Source organism: Heterocephalus glaber, unplaced genomic scaffold (assembly GCF_053883595.1).
Source record: "Heterocephalus glaber isolate CG9 unplaced genomic scaffold, H.glaber_assembly_v1.0 deba00001111, whole genome shotgun sequence".
Classification (NCBI taxonomy): domain Eukaryota; kingdom Metazoa; phylum Chordata; class Mammalia; order Rodentia; family Bathyergidae; genus Heterocephalus; species Heterocephalus glaber.
Window position 1 is genome coordinate 565,598 of NW_028258194.1, and position 27,625 is coordinate 593,222.

The window sequence follows — 27,625 nt, forward strand, 5'->3', positions numbered from 1 at the left end:
ACTGCCTCTCTATAATGTAGAAGTTGTTCGCACAAAACTATGAAGTCAATTATCAGCAGCACATTTCCTAGACGGAAACAGAAATTCATTTTCTTGTTATGAAACTGAATTCAAAATAAAAATGTCTCAATACAATTACTCAGCATGCATGATTCAGGAAAGGTAATACAGTTATGGGGTATTTTAATTTTTGTTTTTTTGCTACACTGGGAATTGAACCTAGGGCCTTGCACATGCTAGGCAAGTGTTCCACCACAGAGCTACCTCTCCAACAAGTTATGAGAATATTTTAGAGAAGAATAAAATAAAATGAGTAAGTGAAGTTTCATAATACCTCTGTAAATGTTTGAAATATTCATATTGAGGACTTTTTTTTTAAGTAGCTGGAAGACAATCACATGAATGAAAATAATTCAAAGGACTCTGGTCTTTCAATTGAGCCTAAGTCTACCTAACAGTAAAGACAATGATAATTGAATTACAAATTAAGTTACCTCCCAACCTCCTAACTGATGCCCTTCCTATGGCGGAATGAGTAGGGCCTCTAGTATCTAAGCCCTATCTACTGCTTACTAACACCGTGAGGCCAACAGTCACTGGTTTAAAAACTTCAGACTCGAGCTGGGGATTTAGCTCAGTGGTTTCGCCGCCTGCTGCGCAAGCACAAGGACCCGAGTTGGATCCCCGGTACCAAAAAAAAAACAAAAAAAACCTTCAGACTCTAACGGGCAACTGCCACACCCTCCCAATCTCAAAAGATGCAAGACATCAGTCTTCTGGCCTCCCATGACCTGAATATGCCTTCCACAGGACAGCAGACACCTGAGGCAGCATTAAGAAGCCATCTCACCATCCCGGAGAGGCCCAGGGTAGTGCTTCATTCCCACCCACAGTGCCAAGGGCAGCACGGCCAGGACCAGCAGCAAGATCCCACACCTGCCCTTCAGTAGCAAGGGCTCCAGTAGCGAAAAGCAAGGGGTCACAAAAACTAGATGAAGGCAATTTCTTAAGTTCCATACTAGGCTCAATAAAGAGAAGCAGACAGATTTAAGAAACAGTTTTCTTATTCCAATCTTGTATGTCAGTTCAACTCCTCTCCCAGTAAGGTTGAAAACAAGTAGCACAAATGTTTTTCTTAAAATCTTGTCCCCAGGGCATCCTCACAGAGCCAGGACCAAGAGGCACCCCAGCCCTCACTGGGCTGAGCATCTTCTTAGAGGCAGTCCCATCAAGACACAAGCCCCACAGAGGCTCCTTCCAGAAATCAGCTCTAGAAAAAGCTTGATCCTTCCTCTAGAGCAGTGGTGGTGACCCTATGGTACACAACACTTTTAAGACAAAAGATGTTGCCGGGGATTTAGCTCAGTGGTTCCACCACCTGTCCTGCAAGCTCAAAGACCCGAGTTCAATTCCCAGTACCAAAAAAAAAAGATGTTAATGTATGAGTTGTTTCTTCTAAACTAAGACCTCAGTATTCAGGTTTAACTGGAGTGCTGGTGGTACTTTGCGATAAATAAGTGGGTTTGGGGTTGCAGTTTGGGCGCTCATCTCTAAAAGGTTTTCCATCTCTGCTCTAGAGTCACTAGACTTTCTACTTGTAAACAGTATGTTTCCCCATTGCTAAGCAAAAAAAAAAATCAAACAAAAAAACCCAACAACTAAACACGCACACACCTAACGAGAGTTATAAAATATATGAAATAAAGTCCACAGAATTGAAAGAAAAATCCACAAGTAACACTAGAGATTTCAATACGCCTAAGACATAGATAAGCAAGACAGCCAGATTGGTACCCATTTCTCCCTCATCATGGAGACACTGCAAGGGAAAAAAGGGAGACAGGTGGCTGGGGCCCAATCTCCTTGGAGCATAGAGGCAGATATATTATAAACAAACTACAAGTATTTGCTAGGAAAGGGTTTCTTAATCTATGAAATGCATTTAGCAAATCGTCACTAGCTTAGGCTTGTTTTTGGTAAGCATACCAACCCACGGAGTGTGGGAGATCACTCACTCCTGGCGAAGCATAACTCTGGCTATAAAATGGAAATGTTACACATCTTAAGTGCTCCCCACAGTACGGGAGTGAGGTGATCCACACCTCACTGAGAGACCTTATCTCTTACGGTGGGCTGCTCAGAAAGACAAATCTGGAAGCAACACAGTATGTCCCACACCTCTCCCTACTTTGCCTGTACTACCTGATTAGATTCTTTTTTTTTTTTTTTTTTTTTTGGTACCGGGGATTGAACTCGGGTGCTTGCGCTTGCACAGCAGGTGGCAAAACCACTGAGCTAAATCCCCAGCCCGTGATTACTTAAGATTCTTAAAACTAGTTAAGTAACAAGGAACTCAAGTCAGTTTGGTGTGATAACCTAATCTTGTATGTTAGTTCAACTCCTCTCCCAAGAAGGTGGAGAAAAAGTAGCCAAAAATTATTTCAAGTCAAGAACACTTGAACAAGTCAAGAACAACCTGACCTCATTAAAATTCATACAGCAGCAAAATACACACTGTTTTCAAGTACACAGAAAACGTTCAACAATTGCCAGGGATTTAGCTCAGTGGTTCCAGCGCCTGCCTCACAAGCACAAGGTCCTGAGTTCGATCCCCAGTACCAAAAAAAAAAAAAGAAAATGTTCAACAAGATTTTATAATCTTATAGTTTAGAGTTTATAATCTAGGCCATAATGCAAGTCTGAAAATATAAAAGGATCGAAATCACAGAGTACGTTTTCTGACCCCATCTAAATTAAATTAGAAATCATTATGGCTAGAGATGTATGTCAGCAGTAGAGCACTTGCCTTAGCATGCACAAGGCCCTGGGTTCAGACCCCTGTACCCTGCCTCCGCCTTCAAAATTAGTAATCACTAACAGGAATGTTATGGCTTGTGTTTAGATGGACCCCCCAAAGCCTCATGCTTTTACAGAGGTGGCTGAATCTAAAGTGTGTGACTGATTCGTGGTGGGCTAAGCCCAAGGGCCCTAGGATTAAGGGCATGAGTGCTACCCGCCCTAAGTAGTTTGGATAAAAGGGGCAGAAAGACGCTGTTCAGGACCCTTGTTGCTTTTGCTACCTTGTGGGCACGATGAACTGTTGCTCCTCCACGATGCCCTCTGTCATGCCACCCTGCCTTGGAGCCAGCTGATTATGGACTGAAACCTCTATAAACTGTGAACTAAATAAACTCTTTCCCCTTTAACTTTGGGTGTTGGGTATTTGGTCTCGGCAACGAGAGAAAACTAAGAAAAGGAGGTATTTGAAACCCTCCAAATATTTGTAAATTAACACATTTCTAATAATAAATGGGTTAAAGAAGAAATTATAAAAGTTAGAAAATATTTTCACTGAGAGGCAGGAAGATTGCAAGTTCTACACAGTGACTTCAAGTTCAGCCTGGACTACATGGTGAGATTCTGCCTCAAAAAATATATTTTTTCTTTTCTAAAATGAAAATGAAAGGACATTTCTAAATCTATGGTGTTCAAGTACTGCTTGGAGGGGAAACTTAACAGCTTTGAACCCTTAAATAAGAAAAGACAAAAGACCTAATAAAATCAATGCTCTAGCCTTCTACCTTAAGAAACTAGAAGAAATAGAAGAGCAGACAGAACCCAAAGCAAGCAGGAAAAAAACAAAGTAATAAAGTTTAAGCAAAAAAATCAATGAAAAAGAAAGGAAAATGGGGGGGGGGGGCGTGTCAATAAAGCCAACAACTAGGCCTTTGAGAAAAAAAATCAAGTGACTTGATAAGTTCTAGCAAGACAGATAAAAAAGAAATAAAATACAAGCCATATTTCAGCAAATTTCTGGTTTAACTGTTACACTCTAGGCAATGGCATTAGTACTTTACCTGACCTACACTGCTCATTCCACAACAACCTATGAGGTGGGTAACTATTATTAACCCCACATACAAATTAAATTTAAATATACACATTTATATGTATGTCCATGCAAGAAAAAAAAAGTATGTACATCAAATTGATAGCAATTAATTCTTAGGAGAAAACTGCCAGTAGGGTAGGCAGTCAGGCAGAATTTCCACTTTATAAAGTATGGATTTTTACAAGAAAATTCCATTTACTTGAATTCCCTGTATGTTAAAAAAAAAATGGGGTTCCTAGCCAAGGGTATAGCTCAGTGGCAGAACATGTGCTTAAGCATGGATGAGGCCCTAGGTTCAATCCCTAGAACAACAATAACAAAATTGAAACAAAAATGCATCAGACATTAAAAAACACAAAATTAAACATGATAAAGTTTGGAGAAGCAAAGAATAAAAACATGAGTTTTACTTGCCTGAATATAAGGAATAGAAATAAAATAAAAGTTCAACTATGATAAAGAACCCTTACTACTGAGAAAAAATCCAATTTAAAAAATGGGCAAATAGGGTCCGGGGATTTAGCTCAGTGGTTCCGCTGCCTGCCTTGCAAGCACAAGGTCCCGAGTTCAATCCCCAGTACCAAAAACAAACAAACAAACACATTAAAAATGGGCAAAAGAATTGAATAGACATTTCTCCAAAGAACATTTATAAATAACCAGTAAGACACTCAACATCACTAATCATTAGAGAATGCAAATCAAAAACTGAGATATCACTTCACACTTATTACAGTGGCTATTACCAAAAAATAAAAAGGAAAATAACAAAGTACTGGCCAGGATGTGGAAACATTAGAATGCTTGTGCACTGCTGGAAAAATGAAAAATGGTTCAGCCTCTGTGGAAAACTTTAATGGGTCTCCTAAAGTTAAACACAGAATTACCACAATATCAACCAATTCACCTCCTAGGCATATAACAAAGAACTGAAGGTGGGGACTCAAACAGATACTTGTAATCCAATGTTCACATCAGCACTGTTCACAAAAGGCAAAAGCTGAAAGCACTCAGTGTCCATTAACCAGTGAATAAACAAAGTGTGGAATATACATACGATGGAATATTATTTAAAAGAAAGGAAAATCTGACATAGGCCACAATGTGATGAACCTTGAAGATATGCCAAGTGAAAAGCCAGACCAAAGGGTCAAGTATGGTGTGATTCCACTTGTGCAAAGCCCTAGAGTAGTTAAATGCACGCGGACAAAAGGAGAATGTGGCTGCCTGAGTAGGCAGAGCAGTAGTGTGCAGCAGGTAGTTTCAGTTCTGTAAGTTGAAAGAGTTCTGGAAATGAATAGTGGTGATACTGCACCACAATGTTAACATATTTAATGTCACTGAACTACAGGCTTAAAATGATAATACTGCTAAGTCTTATGTTACATATACTTTACCACAATACAAGAACTTTTAATCTGAATTTGGGGAAAATACATTAATAGACAATAGTCCAATCATGGTGTTCAGGAAAGGGGTGCTGGACAAAGCTTTCCCAAAGCCAGCACCTCTGAAGATCACAATACCTGGTTGCTTGCCCCAGACCCAGCTCTCCAGGATGGCCTTGGCCCTGAAGGCAGGTGCAGGAGCTTCCTCTTCATCTTTCTTCTCCTTGTCGTTTAGATCTTCTCTCTTGGTTCCACTTTGGGTATCAACACCATCATCTAGAGAATTAATAATTGTCAAATCTATAATTAATTGCTTTTCAAAATCCAATGGTTACCTGGCAATCTCTAGGCAAATATTCCTCCCAGAAATAGAAAGTTGCAACACATTATCATTAACTGAATTTCTAATGATTAAAAAGAGAGACAAGAAAAACACATGAACTATAACCAATTCAGTGTAATTTATTTAGGAATAATGAATATATCTACTTCCTTATTAAAAGGGTCAATGTAAAAAGAAAACAATGTATCACTCAAATTCGTCAAAGCACGTGTCTTTCAAAATGATATCCCATCAATTTCCTACTGGATTTTGCAACTAAAAAATTTAGTCTTTAATAATTTAACAATTTAAATAATTACTTTAATAATTTAATAATTTGCACTTCACACTAATCACTTTAATCCAGTGACTCCCAATTGCTTGTATTCATAGGAGAAAGAATATTTCCACATTCTGCGCTGAATTTTTAACTCTATAGTACAATGCCTTCCTCCACTGCCAATTGAGAACAATTGTTACACAGGCCCACTACCACTGACAGTACAATTCAGCTGCGCCAGAGGTGCAAAGAAAAAAAGCTGAAACAATGACCTTATGCCACTGACAGTATAAAGCTTCAGTTAAAAACAAATGCCATGAAACTCCTTACATAACAAGTAAAAAAAAGACAGAAGGAATCTTAACTTGGAAGTATAAATAAATCCTACCATAAAGGCTCTTACTAAAATAATTGTATAAATACCATAATTGGCCAGGCAGGATGGCACACACTTATAATCCCAGCACTTTGGGAGGGTGAGGCAGGAATCTAGCCTGGGCAGCTTAACAACTTAGTGAGACCCTGTCTCAAAAATAAATTAAAAAGGGCTAGATGTAGCTCACTGTGAAGGCCCTAGGTTCAAAGAGGAAAGGAGAGAGGGGGAGGAGAGGGAAAGGAAGGGTGGGCTTAGAAATATATCTAGTTTGGGGATGGAGATCAGTGGTAGAGCATGTGCTTTGACTTCAAGGCCCTAAACTCAATCCCCAGCACCAACCCCCCAAAAATATATTATGCATACACACACAGATCTGTGAAAGAGATGACACTGCATTCAGACTGTAAACAGTAGGGCCGGGGATTTAGCTCAGTGGTTCCGGTGCCTGCCTCGTAAGCGCAAGGTCCCTAGTTAGATCCCCAGTACCCAGTACCAAAAAAAACAACACACACAGACTATAAACAGTATGCAGAGCAGGCCGTGCCTTGCTGTCAGTTACTCCATGTTGTACAGAATAGTAGCTTTTAGGCTGTGCTCTTTATCTTGAGTGACTCCATTTTATAAAACAGAAGTTTGCTCCATTTTGAAGAGAAATGTTGTGACAGAATGACTTGGTAACTTGTATGTAAAAACAGATAATCACCAGATGTTGGACACACCAAACTTTAACAACAAAAAAAAACCCCCACAACTCCCAGCTGCACAGTACAGCTGCACAGTAAGGAATAAACTTATAAATTAATTCAGCTATATAAGTTGCCACTTATAAACATCAAATTCAATCAAAGACATATGGACACAGGACACACTCGAGTTATGTCAGATAAAACAAGCCATAAGCTTATTGGACATACCAGCCGAGCTCAGATGCCAGACCCTCGCCTGCATCACCTGCCCCACACTGGCTGGGCAGTCATCTCATCAGACTACAAGGCTGGGAAATGGCACTCTCTCCCTGGCTTCAGCTCAGCACTTGTCCCTGTCTGCGGCGGCTCTCTAGAGAGGCTGTGACCCAACTCTGCACTCTCAACAAGCCCCAGCCTTCCCTGCCCTGGAAGAAGCCTGCCTGGTCTGTAATCTTATCTGGCCACCTTCGGTGACTTTTCCCTGACTTTTCCCCTGACTGCTGCTTTCAGTTCTTCCTCTTCAGTTCTGTTGCCACTGCTAACTGTTAACCCTCCCCAGCCATTCTGGAACCTCCATATAGTATAGTGTGATGTGACAGTTATAAATCCTAGTAATTTAAATTTTAAAACTCAGCTTATTGGCAACTGAGTGACCTTTAAGTCCTTGGCCTGATGAGGCTGATAAATTTATATAGCTCATGATTTACTGTTATTCAATCATTCTGACAATGTGAAAAGACACGTTGGGTCCATTTCACTCACAACATTAGGATATCTAAAAATCTCTAAGACACTGTTCCACTCACAACACTTCCAACACCCCATGTGTAGATTTTCACACCAAGCATGCTCCAATTCTCTGTAACACCAACATGTGTCCAACAATCCAATCCAGTTCTAACACTACGTACAGGTTAGAGACCAGTCCCACAAGACTGGCCCCATCTCAGATGCTAATTCCAAGGAGCAGGTCTCCAGGTTACCCACAACCTCTGTCTGGCTTGGCTACAAATGGGATGCTTCCACAAGCCCTCCTCATATGTGATAGCTAAACCCCCCTTATCCACATGGGATCCATTCCAATACCTCCCCCAATGCCTGAAATCACAGATAGTTGTAAATGTAACATATACTGCTTTTTTCTGTACATACATACATACCTACGGCAAAATTTTGTAACATTAAATTAGGCCCAGTAAGATGTTAACAATAATCATAAACAAAACAAGAATTACAACAACATATTTCAATAAAAGTCACGTGAAAATGGTCTGATTCACAAAATATCTTTACACTATCCTCAACCTTCCTGTGACAGGTAAGACAATACAATACCTACACAGAGAGGACGGTGTGGTGAATGTCAGGCACAGTAAGGTGGCACTGGGCTAGTACAGAGTTGCAATCACCCAACAGTCAACGTGACAACCAAGACTACCAGGACTAATAGGTGGGATTCGGTACGCAAAAGGATGATTTAAATCCAGGGCAAAGCAGTGTGACAGTGTATCCCACTAATCAGAAGACCAAACAATTTAAAACTTATGAATTGGGCCAGGCATGGCGTTGCACCCCTGTAATCCCAGCACTTGGGAGACTGAGGCAGGATCACCAAGGGTTCAAGGCCAGCCTGGGCTACATAGTAAGTTCAAGGCCAGTCTGGACTACCTAACAAAACTCTGTCTCAAAAAATAAAAACTTTTAAATTGTTTATTTCTAGAATTTCCCATTTAATACTGTCAGACCAAAGTTGACAACAGGTAATTAAAACTTTGGAGGGCTGGAGATTTAGCTCAGCAGCACAGCGCCTGCCTGGCAAGCTCGAGGTCCTGAGTTTGATCTCCAGTACAAAAAAAATAAAAGTGAAACCACAGGGACTATTGTAATGACTCACAAAAACAGAGGACTCCTTACTATTACCAGTCTACTACAGAAGATATTACACAGGACACAAATGAACAGCCTGATGAAAAGGTGCAGATGAGGCAGGATGCTGCTGGAAAGGGCCCTTCACTAATCTGCACGTCCTCTGAACCATGTCGTGTAGGACTGTTACAGAGGCTCCATGACACGAGCAGGATGAGTTAAGTCACTGGCTGCTGGCCATCAACTTCACCTCCAGCCACTCTCTCTCTCGAGATACTGAGATAAGGGAGGGGCCGAAAATCCCACCTGCTCATCACGCCTTGCTCAGGATGGCCCAGCCCCCGCCCTCCTTCTTCGGTTTATGTTTTTTGCACTTGCAGTGCTGGGGTTGGAGCCCCACATCCTGGACATGCAGGCAAGCACTGTACCCTGAGCTACATGAGCCCCTCACTGAAGCTATGCAGAGGCTCCCAGCCAGCAGGGCAGAACTGTTTCAGAATGTATTCAGTTAGAAAAAGGACTAACACCAAATATTACAAGATGCTCCTAGCATCCCATCACTCAAACACTGAGTTTCAGGAACTCTGTCAGAAGTGGTAACAGTGACTGGATATTAAGTTGCAACATCTACAACCAATGCAAAGATAGAGTCAAGAAACTACTGTATTTCTACAAAAAAAAAAAAAAATTAAGCATCCAATAGAAAAACAGAGAAATCACTAGACAGGAAACTCAAATGGCTAATGTTATGAAGACATGCTCAAATTCATGTTTACAAAAACATAAATTCAATTATATATATCCTTACCCTCACTAAATTGGCAAATATTAGACAGCTAGAATATAAACTCCAAGACAGGGTTTTTTTTTCACTTGTTCATCTGGTTTTGTTCACTGACATATCCCAAGTGCCTACAACAATGCAAGCCAGATAACAGCACTCAGTGATCTTTCAATAGATCGATAACTTAAGTAATAGGAAATGGTAGAAATGAGGCCAGCAGCACACACCTGCTAGCAGAAGGGCAGACTCGAGAGCCAGCGCACTCAAGGTCAAGTGAGTTACAGGGAAGGTTCCTTATCCCACTCTAGGGTCTACAACACACACCCCACAGAGGGCCCCCAACCCACATCCATGCAGGCCAGACACGATTGGAAAATTGTTGAGAACAGCAACTAGGTAGAAGTCTAGCCAACCACAGATACCACCTACAAACACAGTGCTGTATGGACTCACCTTGTCACCACTGCTCCCATACTGAGGCACAAATAACCACTGTGATCGTCCTAAATAACCCTAGTTGGCCTTTCCTGCAGTTACCCAGGAAGTTGTAATAAACAAAACCACCAGAGTGGTATTGTGAAGCTATACACATGGCCCCTGGCTCCAGGGATACACCTGACTCTGAAACTGTCTTAAAATAAACTACATGCATTCCAACCAAGATGAAGCCACTTTTCTTCTCGCCTATAAATACAAACCTCCTCTTCCTACCCAAACTGTCAGGGACCAACAGGTCATGCTGCCACCCAAGATATTTCTGTCACTGAGTTCTCCCAATAAACTGCACTCCATGAAATCCTAGATCTGTGTGTCTCTTTCTTCCCCCAGCTGTGCTCAGTGGGGCGGGTCCTTATACGTAAGACTGCATTATTCCACACAGTGCTGAATGGCACAAGGAACAAACTAGGCTACAGAGCCACTCATTCCACTGATGGAAATTAAAAACCTATGGCCAATAGGCCAGGGATTTAGCTCAGTGGTTCTGTCACCTGCCTTGCAAGCACAAGGTCCTGAGTTCGATCGTCGGTCCAAAAAAAAACCAGTGCACAATGAACACCACACTGATGGAGAACAGATCAGCAGCTGCCCAGGGACAGGTCAGGAAATCTGAGGTCAGGAAGAGCACAAGAGTTTTTTCAGATGATAAAACTTTTCTGGATCCTTATTTTGGTGGTGACTATAGAATTTCATATATGTTTAAATTTATTGAATCAGACACCAAAAAGAAATAAATATAAATATATATTAAATATATAATATACAAATATATTTTTATATAAATATAAAATATATGAGGGGCAGTACTGGGCCTCATGCTTGCTACCGAGATAGATCCCCAGCCTTGTTTTATTTTTCTATTTAGAGATAGGTTCCTGCTAAGCCACCAAGTTCCCCAGGATGGGCTTGAACTTGCAGTCCTCCTTGCCTCAGCCTCCAGAGGGCTGGGATCACAGGCCTGCATTATTACCACACCCACAGATTTTTTTAATTTAAAAAAGCCTTTAATGCCTTTTATTAAAATTACAGTTCAAGGGCTGGGGATTTAGCTCAGTGGTTTCGCTGCCTGCTGCACAAGCGCAAGGTCCCAAGTACGATTCCTAGTACCAAAAAACAAACAAACAAAAAAAAATTAAAATCAAAACTTCAGCAAAGTTTCAACACAAACCTGTATTTAACAACTACCACACTTGAAGCTCTTTTATACAAAAGTAAAATGGTGAGCTTACGTGGCTGTAAAGAAATTTTAGAAAAAAAGCCTGTCTTAGACTTAACTAATCAGTACGATTCCAGCTTTGGAGAATCATGTCAGCAGTGTGCAGGTCCGTCCAAGCAGGACCCCAAGACAGCCCAAGGAAATGATGTCAGACTGGGAGGCTGGGTCCCCAGGGCTGGAGAGGGAAAATGTCCTGGGTACTGAGGGAGACCAGGAAACACATGCCCCAGGACACAAGGGCAGCACTCTGATCTGAGGAACTATACTCAAACTGAAGTCTCCACCTCTTACTTTAACCTACAATGGAAAATGAGAACAAAGTACAATTAAGAAGCTTAAGAGGTAAGATACATTTAATTCAGAAACAAAATGCAAAAAACAAAGACACAAAGTAGGGGGAAAAAGAAAGAGGCAAAGCATCTAATGGAAATTTAGCTAACATGTACTACACGAAGCAGCCAGCCCAACAACTGTACATTATCCTCTTAAATCTTTACAAACAAACCTGTGAGGAGGCAGACTTTGTTATCTCCAATTTACCAAAGAAAAAATTGTGCTGAAACCTCTACAAACTGTGAGCTAAATAAGACTTTCCTCCTTTAACTTTGAGTATCAGGTATTCTGTCTCAGCAATGAGAAAAGTAACTCAGACACACAGTATTTTTATATAATCTACATACCTATCCTCCATTATATATAAGGATACCTTACAACACATTATATAATATAAATCCTATGTACATAATTGTTATCCTACATTGTTTAGGTAATAATCACAAAAAAATCTGTACACGTTCATTACAGACATTAATTTTTTTCAAATATTTTTGATCCACAGTTGGTTGAACCCATGAATCCCAACAGTATCTACTATCTGGCACTTTACGGAACATTTGGCACCTTGTTCTACAGCATGCTATAAATTTTACAAATAAGAAAAGAAAGCAAAATTCTTAATTTTGAACAGTGCTCTGGAACACAGGCCACATAGTTTCTTCTTCTTCAGGATGAAAATCATCGGCAGTTACCAGGAAGCAGACGGGAAACATTAAACATAACTCGAGTTCCACTCTCAGGAGCATAAATTAGAACACTTTATGGCAGCAAAAGCAGGATGAGGTCCCTGGAGGTCATGAAAACACGAAAACAACTGGAATAATCAGCACCACCAGCTCAAAGACACCACACACGTTCACGCTCCCTTCGTCGTCTGTCTGCCCGCCCTCCTCTTCACATCTGCAGGCTCGGTCTCACAGACGGGAAAGAAAACACAAATCACCCAAATACATGGCAAACTGAGACTTGCTGGAGAAGGCTAAGGGTGTGGACGGGGCAGAGCAGGTTCGGTGGCCCTGGGCTGAGTTCTCAGCAACAACAAACCCCAGGGAGAAGGGAAGGAGGCAGCTGGCTGCTCTGAGGCCCCAGGCTGTATCTTGGGGGCAGCTGAGAGTAACAGTAGGTCTGAGGGCAGAACTAGGACCGGAAAAACTAACGTTAGTTTCTGTTTCAATCACTGTGTCCATGGGGACCTAAGAGGAATGGCGAGTGCCACAGGAGAAACACGGGGGGCCCAGGAGGGATACTTACTGATTGCAAAGAGGACAAACTAATGTCAAGCCAGAGGACTAAGGATGAGACCTAAATGTTGTATTGTTATACTTTTCCACAATTCCCCTGACTACTTCGGTGTGCCCAAGTCCTAGAAGGCCTTAACTTTTTTTTTTTTTTTTGGTACCGGGGATGGAACTCGGGACCTTGCACTTGCAAGGCAGGTGCCAGAACCACTGAGCTAAATCCCTGGCCCTAGAAGGCTTTAACTTTTGCTCATGGTCTCTGGAAAGATATACTAGCAATAATACCTCGGAGGAAGGGAGAAAAGCAGATGTCTATAGAACAGGACTGAGAAGGAACTTACTCTTTTCTGAGTGAAACTTTGTCAACTTAAATGCTACAAACCAGGATTACAATGTAAGTACTTCATAATACATTGAAATTTTTAAAAGGTCTAATGTTGAATTAAAAATAGGTAGGTGGGGCCGGAGATTTAGCTCAGTGGCGCCACGCCTGTCTGGCAAGTATAAGGTCCTGAGTCTGATCCCTGGTACCAAAAAAAAAAGGTATGTGAGCCAGATGGGGTATGTGTACCTGTAGTCACTGATGCTGAAGCAGGAGGATCACGTGGGCCCAGGAGTTTAAGGTAAGCCGGGCAACATAGCAAGATCCCCTCTCATTTTACAAGGGGTTCGGTGTGCTATAAAAGATTTGCAATCATTCCTGCTGCAACTCCTCTAATGAAAAAAAGGACTTGCAGTCTCTCTGGCAGGCATGTCCCTTCACGGGCCCATTTAAGGAGAGAGTGCGGCCATCACTCAGCGTGGGCTCTGAACATCTGTGTGCCAGTCACCACAGGTGACTCACAGGGACAGAGAGCACTACAGACAGACAGGACACTGATGTCTCCTGCTCCCACTAAACAGCAACTATGACAACCATAGACGCAGAGCTAGGCACTTTGCCATGCACATCACTACTGTGGCACACACGTAACACATGTTAATCAACTCAATAACCCTATAAAATGCCATGTCTTTCATTAATTTCAATGTGAGCCTTCTGCCAAGTTTAGCATATAAAAACTGGGGTTAACAAATTCTGTTAACAGCATGTCAGATTCACGAGCAGCGCGCTTTCTCGTGACAATAAATGGCAGCACATATCCCTGCTGAGGTGTCTGAGGCTTGTTGAAATCCTCTGCTGACCACTCCACCCTGCACTGAGCCTGGGCCAGTAGAGAAAGCAAGCTACATGCACCCTGGGGCTTGATGTCTCACCACTCATAGGCAATTGCACGGCTAGACGCCAAATGCGCACCACATTTGCTGGGGGTGAGTGAGACTGAGCTGAAAGTTGGATTATTCCAAGTAAAAATAATTCTAAGTCACTGAACAGAATATATAGCAAGGAGACTCTTGATAGCAAATACTACCAGAAATACTCTTCCCTGTACATGTCAGATTTTCCTACCTCTGGAAGGACTATTAATTATGAAGTCTACCAAATTTGGTGGCAGTCCTACTCTGACTGGCTTAGAAAGACTAATAATGACTTGTACAATCTAATAAAGAGGAATCAAAAATCCCCGGGAAAAAAATAAATTTCTGATACTTTCAATATTGGCAAGTGGAGAAGGAGGACATCGCTCAGCAACACTGAGAAGAACACTGGAAGGAGGAAGGTAAGCAGAGAGGGAGGAGCAGCAGCAGCAGCAGCACCATCACCCCCTCAGAAGCACTTTCTCCACACAGAATCCAAACTAACATAATCCAGGAGAGCTCTTGCAGAGACAGACTGATTTAATAATTCTGGTCAAAGACAGTTCCATATCTGGTCTCTGGGGTAGTAAGAGTTTGCCACATAACACGAGCATATACATTTTATGTGTCTATGTTTTCTCACAGAGAACCCAATTAATCCGAATTTTCTAAATTTCCTACACTAGCTTTACTCATCAGACAAACTCACATGATCCATACAGTGTTTAAAGTTGTGAGCTGTAAAAAAAAAAAAAAAAAAAAAGCTGTGAATAATACTATGGATTCACCCTACCTGAATTATAAAATTCTAACAAACTTTTTGTATATCTCCAGAAATCATGCAGTTCTGTAACATGTAAGATTAGAAGCAATTTTTGAGACTATCTTTTAGCCCAGAGACACTAGCCCAGTATTACACTGAGTTATTAGCTAATCTGTGGACCCTGAACAAATCCTAAAAGACCACAAAACCAAAATCATGGGCCACCAGAATAAATTAATAATCACACATACATCTTTGCTTCATTGTTGCCGTGACAGGAGGCAGGGACACGTTTGCAATGGTTAATAAGCAAGCTGCTCTCATTCATTAAACATGTAAAATTAGCTCTTCTAATACAGGCTCACATACCTACTTCCTTTTCTGTTTCATCTGTGATAAACATAAATACATATTTAGTTTTTGCCCCAGGTCTCTGACACAGAGTTCAAGTTGTGGATCTCACCGCTCCGTCTGAGGCCAACCGCCAGAAAGATGAAACAGGTCATCAGAGGTGGAGAAGTTCAGCCCCACCTCCTGCCTCCAAGGAGAGGAGGGCCGGAGACCGAGTTACCAAAGCTGGTAGCATGTGTTGGGAGGGTGCACACCAGCGAAGGCCCGGGAGCTCTGCAACCCTCCCCACCATTTGTTTGTTCCTGATCTGTGGCCTTTAGAATAAACCGACACGCGTGGCTTCCTGAATTCTGAGTCATTCTAGGCAATACTGAACCTGAGGAGGGTCCAGAGTACCCCCAAACTTGCAATAGCTCAGGCAGAAGTGCAGGTAGACTGGGAAGACCGTGGGCAGCTGGCCTCTGAAGTGGGGGCAGCCTTGGGGCTATGCTAACTTCAAGAGCTGGTGTCAGAACTGGCCTGAACTGTTGCACAGCCCTGCAAAACTAGTGTGGAAAGGGCCAGGGATTTAGCTCAGTGGTTTCACCGCCTGCTGCGCAAGCAAAAGGACCCAAGTTCGATCCCCGGTACCAAAAAAAAAAATAAACCTTGTGTGGAAAACAACATAGATTTGGTGTTGGGGAAAAAACATAATCTGAGTTGGAAGTTATTTACTTGGGATAAAAGTTGTAATAGATGTGGATGGCTGAGACTAATCAAAAACGGTGGCATTCAAAAGATTTATATGTCCTGAACAGGAAAAAAAAAAAAAAAAGAACAGTGGCAGGGAAATAAAATATATATAAAAGATAATGGATGTTTCTATCAAGACAGTGATGTGAGTGTTAAACAAAAATGTCTGTTCATGCCAGAACATGAAAATTTACAATTTCTGCAAAAATGTGTTAGAACTGACAAAGTTTATCAATTGAAAAAAAGTGTGAACCCTTTTACTTCCAGATGCAGCTTCCTATCTCTGACTGCAGCCGACCAGAACTGGAGAGCCACAGCACAGCCTGGGCTCTTGCTGGGCAGCCTGTGCTGGCAGCTTTCTGGTACAACTTCCCAGGGCCAGACTTTGTAACCTTACACCCCAAGGGCTCCTCTAGTGTTCTCTAGCACTTCCTAGATAAGCAGAATAACAAACATGGACTCCCACATCACAGAATTCATGACGCAACATTCACAAGCAGGAGAGAAGAGAAAATTAACCTTTCCTGGATGAACCTGTACAGATGGGACACTACTTACACACGCTGCAGTTCCCCAGGTGGGAATGGTGGCCCTGGACACGGGTCCAGGCCTCACTGCCTTGCCACACCAACCCCATGGTGGGGGTTCACTTGCGTCTGTCCCAGAAGTACTGGGAACTGCAATCAGTTAGCCAGAGCCTTCAGTTTTAGCATCTGCATCCTTCCAACTCTTACTCTATGGCCTCTGGGGATTGGTAAAGACCAAACAAGGATAATCTCAGAGGCTCAGAGGAATTCTCATCCTTTAGGGAAAGGACTCACAAATGAGGGCCAAAGTTCCAGCAGAAGCTGACACTACTGCTTCAAGCTGACCCGGACATATCATAAGCAGACTACCAGAAACGGATTAAGGTTTCCACAAAGCTCTCAAGATCCAAAAAAAAGAATTACTGAGGACAATAAACTGATAAGGGAAATCTAACAGTATCATTGTTGGTTTTTTCTTTTTTCTATTTTTTTTGGGGGATGAGACAGGGTCTCATTTTATAGTTCAGGCCAGATACAATACACAGCATCGTTGGTTTTCAATGTTCCATCTGCTGGTAAGCCCGGAAAGTTCTTCCCCTCTCTTTAGCCTCTCTCAATGCCATACACTGGGACTCTGCGATTGAAATGACACACTCCAAAAGGAAGCATCAGTAGTGTGACCAAGGAACACGTCAGAAAGGTAAACTCCAGGCCTCACCATGAGAGCATGTGAGAGAAGCCAGTCACCATGCTGACTGAGCCTTCCAGGGGCCCCTGATGTGCCCTGCAGCTGAAACCCTCTTGGACTGAGGATTTCATTCTTGGAGCGCCCACTGCTAGAAGGATAAAGCGTCCTGGCCACTGTTACTCACACTCCCTTCCCTTCCAGGGTGTGGTTTTAAACTTCAGTGTGTAAAGTGTCACCTGGACTGTGCATCCCTTCACTAGCAGCTGCCCGTCCCAGGATCCAGGCACAGTACATGTGGGCACTTAAGGACTACGCGTCCCTCTGTTCTGGCCCAAGCTCCTTGTACGGACACTGCCCACGGCTCCCTGGCACCTCAAACAGCTCTGCTGCACGCATCTGCCATGGCCCTGGAGCCCACTTCTCCCCGGCACCTCACACTACCGTCCTCAAGGCCAGCTCCGTGCTCACCTCCTGAAGACCACGCATGCCACAGGAACGCTGCCCTCCTCGGGCTCCCCCAGCCCCTACCATGTGCAGTGCCACACACTACATGTAGAATGTTTACTTTTGCCATAATAATCATGAGCTATTTAGGCAATATTTAATGCTTTTGTCACAACATCGAAAGAAAAACTATAAAATCAGCAGGAAACTTGGCAATCAGAACAAGATATAATGAGTTCATTAATGTTCCCCAAAAATCCAAATTTTGCTCTGAGCTTTTAAAGCTGAAACACGTAATTGAGTAGTGATTACACACATAAAAAACACAAACCAATTATCACAATTAAATACAGTCTGAGGTTAGGAAAATAGCAAAAGAAAGTCACAGAACTACAAAAAGCCAGTCACACTGTCAATTCGCAGAGTAATGGACCAATAAGATTTTTTCAACATGGGACCAGGGATTTAGCTCAGTGGTTTCAGCTCCTGCCACACAAGCGAAAGGTCCCAAGTTCAATACCCAGTACCAAAAGAAAAAAAAAAGATTTTTTCAACAAGCCTGGTTTCCATTATGAGCTCTGCCCCTTGTTATTTGGCCAAACAATGACAGAGTCACAGTCCATGGCATTAGAAAAAATGACAAAATATTTCCAAGAAAAGATAAACCAGACAGCAAATTATTCACTAATATTCCTATTATCTACATAGACTGAAAAGGTTTACTATAAATGAAACAGTTCATGATACTTAAATTCTTCAAAAAAAGACAAACTTCAAACAATAATGAAAAATAAGTATATCTTAGTTCCCTCCTAACTGCCCCATCCCTCCACACCACTCCTACTATAGAGATTGAACTCAGGGTCCCAAGCCACTAGGCAAGCAGTCTACCAACAAGCTACACCTTCAGCTCTAACTTTCTTTTCTTTAAATCCTGCTCTTTCCTGTATTTCTCCTCAAAATCATAAATACAAACAACAGAATAAGATGTTCATACAAAACATTCACTTTAAAAAGTAAAAGGGGCCAGGGATTTAGCTCAGTGGCACCACACCTGCCTCACAAGCATAAGGCCCTGAGTTCAATCCCCGGTACCAAAAATAAAAAATAAATAATAAATAAAAACTAAAAGACAGGGCCAGGACCTATAATCCCAGCACTCAGGAGGCTGAGGCAGGAGAATCACCACAAGTTTGAAGCCAGCTACATAGTGAGTTCACAGCCAACCTGGACTACAAAACAAGACCCTGTCTCAAAACACCAAAAATAAAAACTAAAAGACAGCCAGGCACCATGGTACACACCTATAATCCCAGCACTCTCTGAGGCTGAGGTAGGCTGAAAGTTACAGCCTACCCTGGGCAACTTACCAAGACTCTATCTCAAAATAAATATGGGAAGAACTGGGAAGCCAGGCATGGTGGCACATGTAATCCCAGCACTCAGGAGGCTAAGGCAAGAGGATCATCACAAGTTCAAGGCCAGGCTGGGCTACTCAAGTGAGTTCAAGGCCAGCCTGAACTACACAGTGAGACCTTGTCTCAAAAAGCTTTAAAAAATGGGCCAGGGATTTAGCTCAGTGGTTCCGCCACCTGCCTTGCAAGCACAAGGACCTGAGTTCGATCTCTGGCACCAAAAATAAATTAATTAATTAATTAATTAAATTTTAAAAAAACATTTTTTTAAAATTACCAACAGTAGAGGAAGATCATCAACCAGTGGTTGTCTCTGGGCAGCAGGTCTAGCAAAGGACTGCAAAGAGGCTGAGAGAACTTTCTGGGCAAGAGTAGTGTTGATAAAGGTTAAGATTACACAGGTTTCCTTTGTCAAAACTTATGGAATGTTAAAAAAATGTATGGAATGTTAAACTTAAATATATGCATTCTAGTTGTACATAGTGGCATACATCTATAGTCCCAGCTACTCAGGAGGCAGATAGGAGGATTCCTGAGCCTAGAAGGCCTTGCCTCAAAAAAAAAAAAAAAAAAAAAATATATATATATATGTAGTCAGATATATACAGATATATATACATGCAGAAATATATACAGATATATATGTATAGATATATATATCCAGATATACACATCTCATTATGTATAAATTTTGCGTGGGAGACAAAAAAGCTAACATCAAACTCTAATTACCAATATGCATGAAGCATCTAAGGAAGCAGAAAGTGGCCCAGCCAAGAGCCCTTCTATACACACTGGGTGGCAGGACCTAGGAGAGGATGTACCAACACTCACCCTGTCTTTCAGCTACTCTGTGTGTGTGTGGAAATTTTCAAATGAACATCAAAAGAAATAGCTAATTTTGCTAAGTGTTGTAACTGAAAAGATGTACTATAATGCTTTTTCCTATGTATTTTCAAGTGGACTCTATTCCAATTCATTCCACAAATAGAAAAAGACTTTTTTTAATAGCTTTATCTACCTTAATGACTTTCAAGTAGTGGCACCAATAAACTTAGCAGTGAGTCTCAACTGAGGGTTTCAAATTCAACAAGCTTGGAATGGGCACAGTTGTCTGTTTTGTTTTACACCTTCAATGGTACGCCTGACCTGCAGCCAAAGTTAAGAGCAACCAAATGATCCAAAGTCTCGTTGAGATTTCATAAGAGGCCTAAACAGGACTACACACTGGTATTTCCTTGCAGCCAAAGGCTTCCAAAATCTTTTATGCACTCCCAAATGAGAGCTGTATAGGAAAAATATCAGAAATAATTTCCACTAAATCTTGTAACAATCAATATCCATAGTCAAGGTAAGATCTATTTTAAAACTTATATAAGCAGCCTGCTGCGCAAGCGCAAGGACCCGAGTTCGATCCCCCCCACCACCAAAAAAAAACTTATATAAGCAAATAATAACAACTTCCTATAAACTGCAAAGTAAATACCACAAGAAACCAGCAGAAGAGCAGGGAGGGGCTCTGCAAGGAAGACGCCCTCAATTTACATAAACAGTGAAATCCAGGCAGCCTGAAACATTAACATTTTACACAACAATCACCAGAGTGAAAAAGGTATGATCAAATGCTCCTGTTCCTCTTACACAATTTCTGAAAAATGCAATTAATAATGGTCTTTTAAAAACAGAAAACACTAGTTAAAGGTACTTACCTTTTCTAGGAGGGAGCTCTCCATTCTGACTTAATTCTGACCCAGTATATACAATTTCTCCATCTTTAACCATTTCATTCCACAGACCACAGAGCCCATCTCTCATGAACGCAAGCTGGCAATGATAAACAAGGTAAATTTACAAAGTGTTCACGTTCACATTACAAATCTTAAGGAAAGATATGGTAAGGGGTGTCATCTACTCGTTTTATTCAATTACTCAGTAATAAATCAATGATTTACATATTTAACAATTTATTCAAAAATAAATAATGAAAATCATCCAACAAATATAATAGGGTGCATAACAGTGTATTTGCTATGTTATACTAACTTTTGTGTAAGACAAGAAAAAAGACACATGCATGTACATGCTCTGAAAACATAAACCAAAAATGGGTAATAATAATTACCTACGGGGAAACACAGAGGGGACATAGGGGAAGGCAGTGGGGACCAATGAAAACAATACTGCTGAGGATATCTTAGATATCTCTGCTTCTAAAGCATGTTTCCACCTTCAAATATTAAAGTTACTTCACAAAACAGCAAAACTACAACAGTAACAAGCAAATTAACCTATGTATATTAGAAAGGAAAGGACTTAACTATACATCATTAGTGCAACATACTCTTTTGTTTTGTTTTTTGTTTTTTGAGAAAGGGTCTCATTATGTAGTTAAAAAAAAAAAAAACTGGAGCAGGGATCCATTCTGAAAACTTCAGTTTCAAGTAAAGCCATCTTCTACAACACAAACTTTTAAATCATGAACAACACGTGTTTACTCATTGGCCTTTCCTGGTCACCATTCTGGCAGACACCAGCCTGGTGAAATGCCCTTAACTCCTGGTTCTTTAAAATGTCGTAAGCGGGGCCAGGGATTTAGCTCAGTGGTCCCCACGCCTGCCTCACAAGTGCAAGGTCCCGAGTTCGATCCCGGGTAGCAAAAAAAAAAAAAAAAAAAAAAAATGGCATAAGCGATGAATGTGATCATGATGCAAACATGTACTAGTAAAAAAAAAAATTTTAATTTTTTTAATGGAGCAAGAATTGAAGGGCATTTTATGCCAATCTCAGTTGCAGACATCTTCTAAAGACTTTCTCTAATCCTAACTTGTACCAGTAAATCTTTGGATTTTTTTCTCTTTTGAGGAGTTGTCTCCCTGGGTTGCTCAGGCTGGCCTCAAACTCTCAATCTTCCTTCCAAGCTGGGGTTAAAGACATGTACTAATGGCCCTGGCTGTGCAAGTAAATCTTTAGTGTCCATTTTTTTTTGTACCGGGGATCAAACTCAGGATCTTGCGCTGCCAGGCAGGAGTTGTGCCACTGAGCTAAATCCCTAGTCCTGGAGCCCACTTTTATCCAAATTATTTATGGTAGCCAAAACAGTAAAAGGCTAAAAGGGTGCCCAACAGTCTAGCCCCCTGGGGTATACACACCCACCCAGAGTTACTCCCTCTCCCCAGGTGTGGATGGAACCTGTAAACAGAATGAACCGTCACACCCATGAGCACATGTTGCTTGACCTATGACAAGGCAAAAGGGCTGCACACAGGCAATTAAGGTGGCTTTCTAATTAATCAAAAGAAAGGTTATCCCCGGGACTGCTCAGGTAAAAGCCCTTTAAAGAGGGTCTGGGCTATGCTATAGAGATGTTGACAGGGCCAGAAAAAAACAAGTGGCTGGGCTATGGACTGCCGGTGGAGGAGCAGCCTCTAAAAGCGCAGGACCTCAGAACTCCAACCACAAAGAACCAGCTCTGCCAGCAAGGTCCCCAAGCCCTAGATGAAGACACAGACTACCAAACACCTCTGCGATAGTCTGGTGACAATTGACACAGAGAGCTGAGCTAGGCCATACCCAGAGTCCTGACCCGTGGAAACTACAAAAGTGTGTTTGCTGTTTCAAGCTGCCAAGTTTGAGATTAGTAACTTGTTATGTAGCAGCAGAAAACCAATTCTCTGCCAACTCAGTTTCCATAGAAGCAACAGCTTTCCCTCAGCACTCTTATTCTATCTGTTCACATTGCTAAGGAAAACTTGAAACCAAAACATATGATTCTCGGTAAAAGTACCAACTGGCACAGGAGAGGTGTATTTTTCCTAAAAAGTGACCTGTAGTCACTGAGGATTGAGGGAACGGAATGGCAAAAGGAGGGTAGTCAAGATCAGCCACTGGGGTTCAATCCATTCCCCACTAAGGTATCAAAGACAGCAGAGGCACACAGTGGCCAGACCGAATCACTTACAAATGCCATGCTCCAGGAATTACATACTACCTTCAGCACTCAAGAGAATCCATGATCCATGCCTTAAAGACTAATCCAATGGAGGTAGACACAGGGAGAAACTAGGAACAAAATGAATTAGGAGGCCACTAGCAAGAATCAAGAAGGAATATGAGACCAAGGCAGGGAAAGTACTCATGGTTATTCCAGATCCAATGGGTCAGATCAGATGGGGGGAGCAGAACAGGAACGAGACTTCATTCAGTTTTAACCACCGAGATTTCTGTGTCACCCAAAATCCATGTGCTAAAGTCCCCAGGTGGTGAATTCTTCAGAAGACAGGGCATGGCGGAAGGCCCTTAAGTCACTAGAGATATGCCCACTCCTGGTGTGAGACCTGAGTGACTCCATTTTAAAGTTTTGGCCCCATTTTAGAGTAAAGGTGGCCTGGACATAAATTCTAGTTCCGAGAAAAACCACAAGATGCACTTTGGCCACCTGCCTGTGATAATGTCCAGCGGTCCCCTAGCAACTAGCCTAGCAACAGCTAATCGGTAGCTGCCTCAATGTCCCAGATGCTCTTCTCGATGGCCTGCAACAGCTAATCAGTAGTTACCCCAATACCTTATCCCAGATGTTCTTCTCGATGACTTGAGCAGCCATTTGCAGTTCAGCACGCAAGGCCCAGCCAATTAGGTTTAAACTTTCAAAACTTGCTAAATGCTAGCCAATCGTGTGATTTGCGTGTGATTTGAAACCCCGCGCCCTTTTCGAAACCCCGCGCCTTGCTGTAACCTCTATAAAAACCCCTGGTGTTTTAGAGTCAGGGCTCTCAATCTTGACCAGCTGCGTCAGTGACAGTTGAGAGTCCCTGCTCGAGCTTGAATAAACGACCCTCGTGTGTTTGCATCGGAATTGGTTCCTTGGTGGTCTTTGGGGACCTCGCGATCTGGGCACAACACTGGAAGGGACTATGAGAGCCTTCTTTCCCTTTCCCTTCTGCTTCCTGGCTGAGGAGCTGAATGGTTCTACTCTACCACATTCTCCCACCATACTGTGCTGCCTTGCCACAGGCCCAAAGCAATGGGGCCAATCCACAAGGACTGGAAACTCCAAAACTGAGCCAAAGTAGATCTTTGCTTTGTATGTTAATTATCACAGGTATTTTCAAGGAAGGTTAAAAAATGTATGAACATAAACATGAGGTCTTCCCCATCTACAAACAGTAAATATCAATCCAGATCTTAGCAGAACATTCAAGGCCAGAGACTGAAACCTGAGAGGCATGCCAAAGGGGCTGTAGATGACGGCCTGGAGGAGATACCGACACCCTTGGAGAGTCGGAGGACCACAACCCTCAGCCCCCGCTGCAATCTACGCCTGCCTCACACTGACTGCTCTCACACATCAGTGTTCTGGGAGGCAGTCTAGGTCGAGAAACACTTGCACTCAGAAAAGTTATTAATTTTAAAAAGAGAGAACGGAAGGCAAAAATGAAGCACTGAAAGATTTTAAACACTAAGTCAAGGAGGAAGCTGAGTTTACAAGGAAACAAGAATGATTACTACAGTCTATTCTTGTATCACCTGGGTTGTGCTGGGAGGGAAGAGGGAAGGGCAAAAGCTGTGTGGGCAACAAGGAATCCTTTTTCACAAAGCAAAGACTGGATGTCTGCAGGTACACACACCATTGAGATCTCCTAGGAAAGAATGACCCAAAGGTGGAAACGAGGTGTGAACTCAAGTAAGCAACTCATGGACACAGCTGGAGCCTCACCCCAAGCTTAAGGGAGAGAAAAGTACGGCATTAGCAGTGGGAATAAATTAGCCCAAGGGCAAAGGCTGTGTGAATCAGCCCACATGTGCCTTAGGATCAAGCTTAAAAAAGATCGAATTGATTTCAAGTAATCTGCATGCACACAGAACAAAAGCAATGCTCTAAAAAGAACAAAACAGGGGCCTGGGGTTACAGCACAATGATAGAATATTCACCTAGCATGCAGGAGGCCCTGGGTTCAATCTCCAGCAGCACAATATCATTAAAAATAATAAAGGCAGCACAAAATAACATAACATTTATAATTTCCATCAGTTGATCAAATACTGACACACAAACATGTCCCATGGACAGATATTTGTTTTGGGGGGCGGTTTTGGTACTGGGCATCGATCTCGGGACCTTGCGCTTTCGAGGCAGGTGCTGGAACCACCAAGCTAAATCCCCAGCCTGACAGAGATATTAATAGAAACGATAAAATCCATCAGAAAAAGACCCAGAAGTGACAGAGGGGATGGGATTTGCAGACATTAAAATCTCTATTAATACAAACCCTATGTGGGACTGCATAACTTTGTAATCATAAAACTCCCCTAGCCCCAAATGTGATTGAATGTGAGTTAATGGTTAAAGACGCTTGTTAGTTCTGGGACACAAGATAAAGTCTGTAACATAGAGTTCCTAAGTGAATTACCCATCTCCTTGTTTGTTCAAAACCGATGTTCCGGACACAGCTATCTATAAGACAATCTGCAAACATCTTTTGACCATCAACATTTTTTTTCTCTTTTCTGTAAGTTCTGCTTGCTAACTTCCCCTGCAACCCCCTATAAAAACAGCCTCGGACTCTGAGCCAGTTGCCTCTCTAAGCTACTTTGCTTTGGGAGTGCCATCTGGCCAGACTAATAAAGGTCTGTTTTACTTTCCAACTTGTCCGGTGTGTTCCTTCCCAGGTGTTCTTCGCTGCAGTCAGCTCCTTGGAGCATTTGGTAAGGCCCTAGGTCTTACACCTATGTCTCAAACAGAAGAAAGCATGAATCTGCTAAGCAGTAAAACAAGATATAAAAAGGATCCAAACTGAGCCTCAAAAATGAAAACTACTAAAGTGAAAACTTTGGGAGATGGGATTAACAGATTAGACACTGCAGAACAGTCACACCCTAATCTACAATGTCTGAGCACACAGGGGTGGCATCGTGTTCTGAGCTCTCCCCTTAGACAGACACCGTCGTCGTTGTCTTGAGATTTACCCCTAACTGTGGGTGCAATGACTACCACTAGTCCTGTGTGGATTGACAGCCACCCAGGTATCTAAAGATCTTTCTCTACTCAACTATTCAGAAAGGGTTTATGTGAACAGTATTTCCTGTGTTACTGCTCACTGATACGTGTGTGTTCTTTTTACCTGAAAAGTCAGTTTTGTTGGTACATAAAATCCTTGGCTCATTTTTTTTTCTCTTGGTTGCCTTAAATATGTTACTCAGGGGCTGGGGATTTAGCTCAGTGGTTTTGCCGCCTGCTGTGCAAGCGCAAGGACCCGAGTTCAATCCCCGGTAACAAAAAAAAAATATATGTTACTCAGTTTTCTCCTGCAGACTTTGTCGTGAAAGTCTGGCAGTAAACTCACTTCCTTTCCTTTGTAATTATTAAGGTTTTTTTTTAAGTAAAAAAAGCTAAAAGATAAAAAGACTAACAAGGGCTGGGGATTTAGCTCAGTGGTGCCGCCACATGCCCCACAAGCACAAGTACCTGAGTTTGATTCCCTGTACCAAAATAAAGACCAAAAAAACATAAATTTTAATCTACGAATATATGAAAGATACAAAACAAAAAATAAAAAAGTGAGCAAACTGTCCTACAAACATGAAAGTCATGACAATTAAGTCATTCATCACAGCTAGTGAGGCTGGGGATGTAGCTCAGTGGCACAACATTGGCCTGGAAAACACGAGGTCCTGAGTTTGATCTCCAGCATCAAAAAACAAACAAACAAACAAACAAAAAATACAGCTAGACGTGGTGGCACACACCTGTATTCCCAGCACTCCCAAGGCTGAGGCAGGAAGATCACCACGAGTTCAAGGCCAGCCTGGACTACAGAGTGAGACCTTGTCTCAAAAACCAAAAGAAAGTTAATTATCTAACTTTTCGGGGGTGGGGGGGAGTACCAGGGATCAAACTCAGGACCTTGAGCTTTCGAGGCAGGCCGAGGCACCACTGAGCTAAACCCCAGGTCGTAGATAACTTAGATAAGACAGAGGTTATGCAAAACTATATATTGCTTTTCTTGTCATTCCTATTCCATTCTCTACTAAAGTCTGATGCTGAAAATGGCTTCAGTTGGACAGATATAATTACTACTGGAAAAGCACAGTGAGACATTCTGTCTTTTGGATTTGCTCCTTAAATTGAAACAGTAGAGTCAAGTTTCCATTTGAAGAATTTATTAATATCTGCAAAGGAACATCCAAACTAACAATGCTATTATAATGCTTTGAATTAACCTGAAAAGTTTCATATACCAGACTACAAACTCTTTATCTCTTTTTTTAATTACTGTGTGTGTGTGTGTGTGTGTGTGTGTGTGCGCGCGCACCCAGGGATTGGACTCAGGACCTTGCACTTTCGAGGCAGGTGGCAGAACCACTGAGCTAAATCTCCAGCCCTGCACTCTTTATCTCTTTTAATTTTGTAAACAAAAATTTTTCTACTAAGGAAGCTATCTTTGGACATTAGACATAAAGAGCACTTCTTAGAATGTAACCCTAAAATCATCAATTAAGTTATTTACATTTACCATATTTTTACTTCCACTTGTCATCAATCATCTAGATCAGTCAAAACCCCTAGAACGAACCTCCATGTTTATGT

At 42.0% G+C, this 27,625-nt stretch overlaps 1 protein-coding gene across 4 annotated transcripts in view; it reads right to left on the bottom strand.

Annotated features, from left to right (window-relative positions):
* The window catches only part of Herc2 (HECT and RLD domain containing E3 ubiquitin protein ligase 2), a 184,582-nt gene that overhangs the window by 152,145 nt on the left and 4,812 nt on the right, over positions 1-27,625 (bottom strand). For all 4 annotated transcript variants that reach the window (XM_004872187.4, XM_004872188.4, XM_087210102.1 and 1 more), the window contains exons 3-4: positions 20,751-20,865; positions 5,419-5,556 (exon numbers count right to left, since the gene is read on the bottom strand). In XM_004872187.4, the coding sequence (XP_004872244.2) occupies positions 5,419-5,556; positions 20,751-20,865 (253 nt within the window). The remainder of the gene's footprint in view (positions 1-5,418; positions 5,557-20,750; positions 20,866-27,625) is intronic.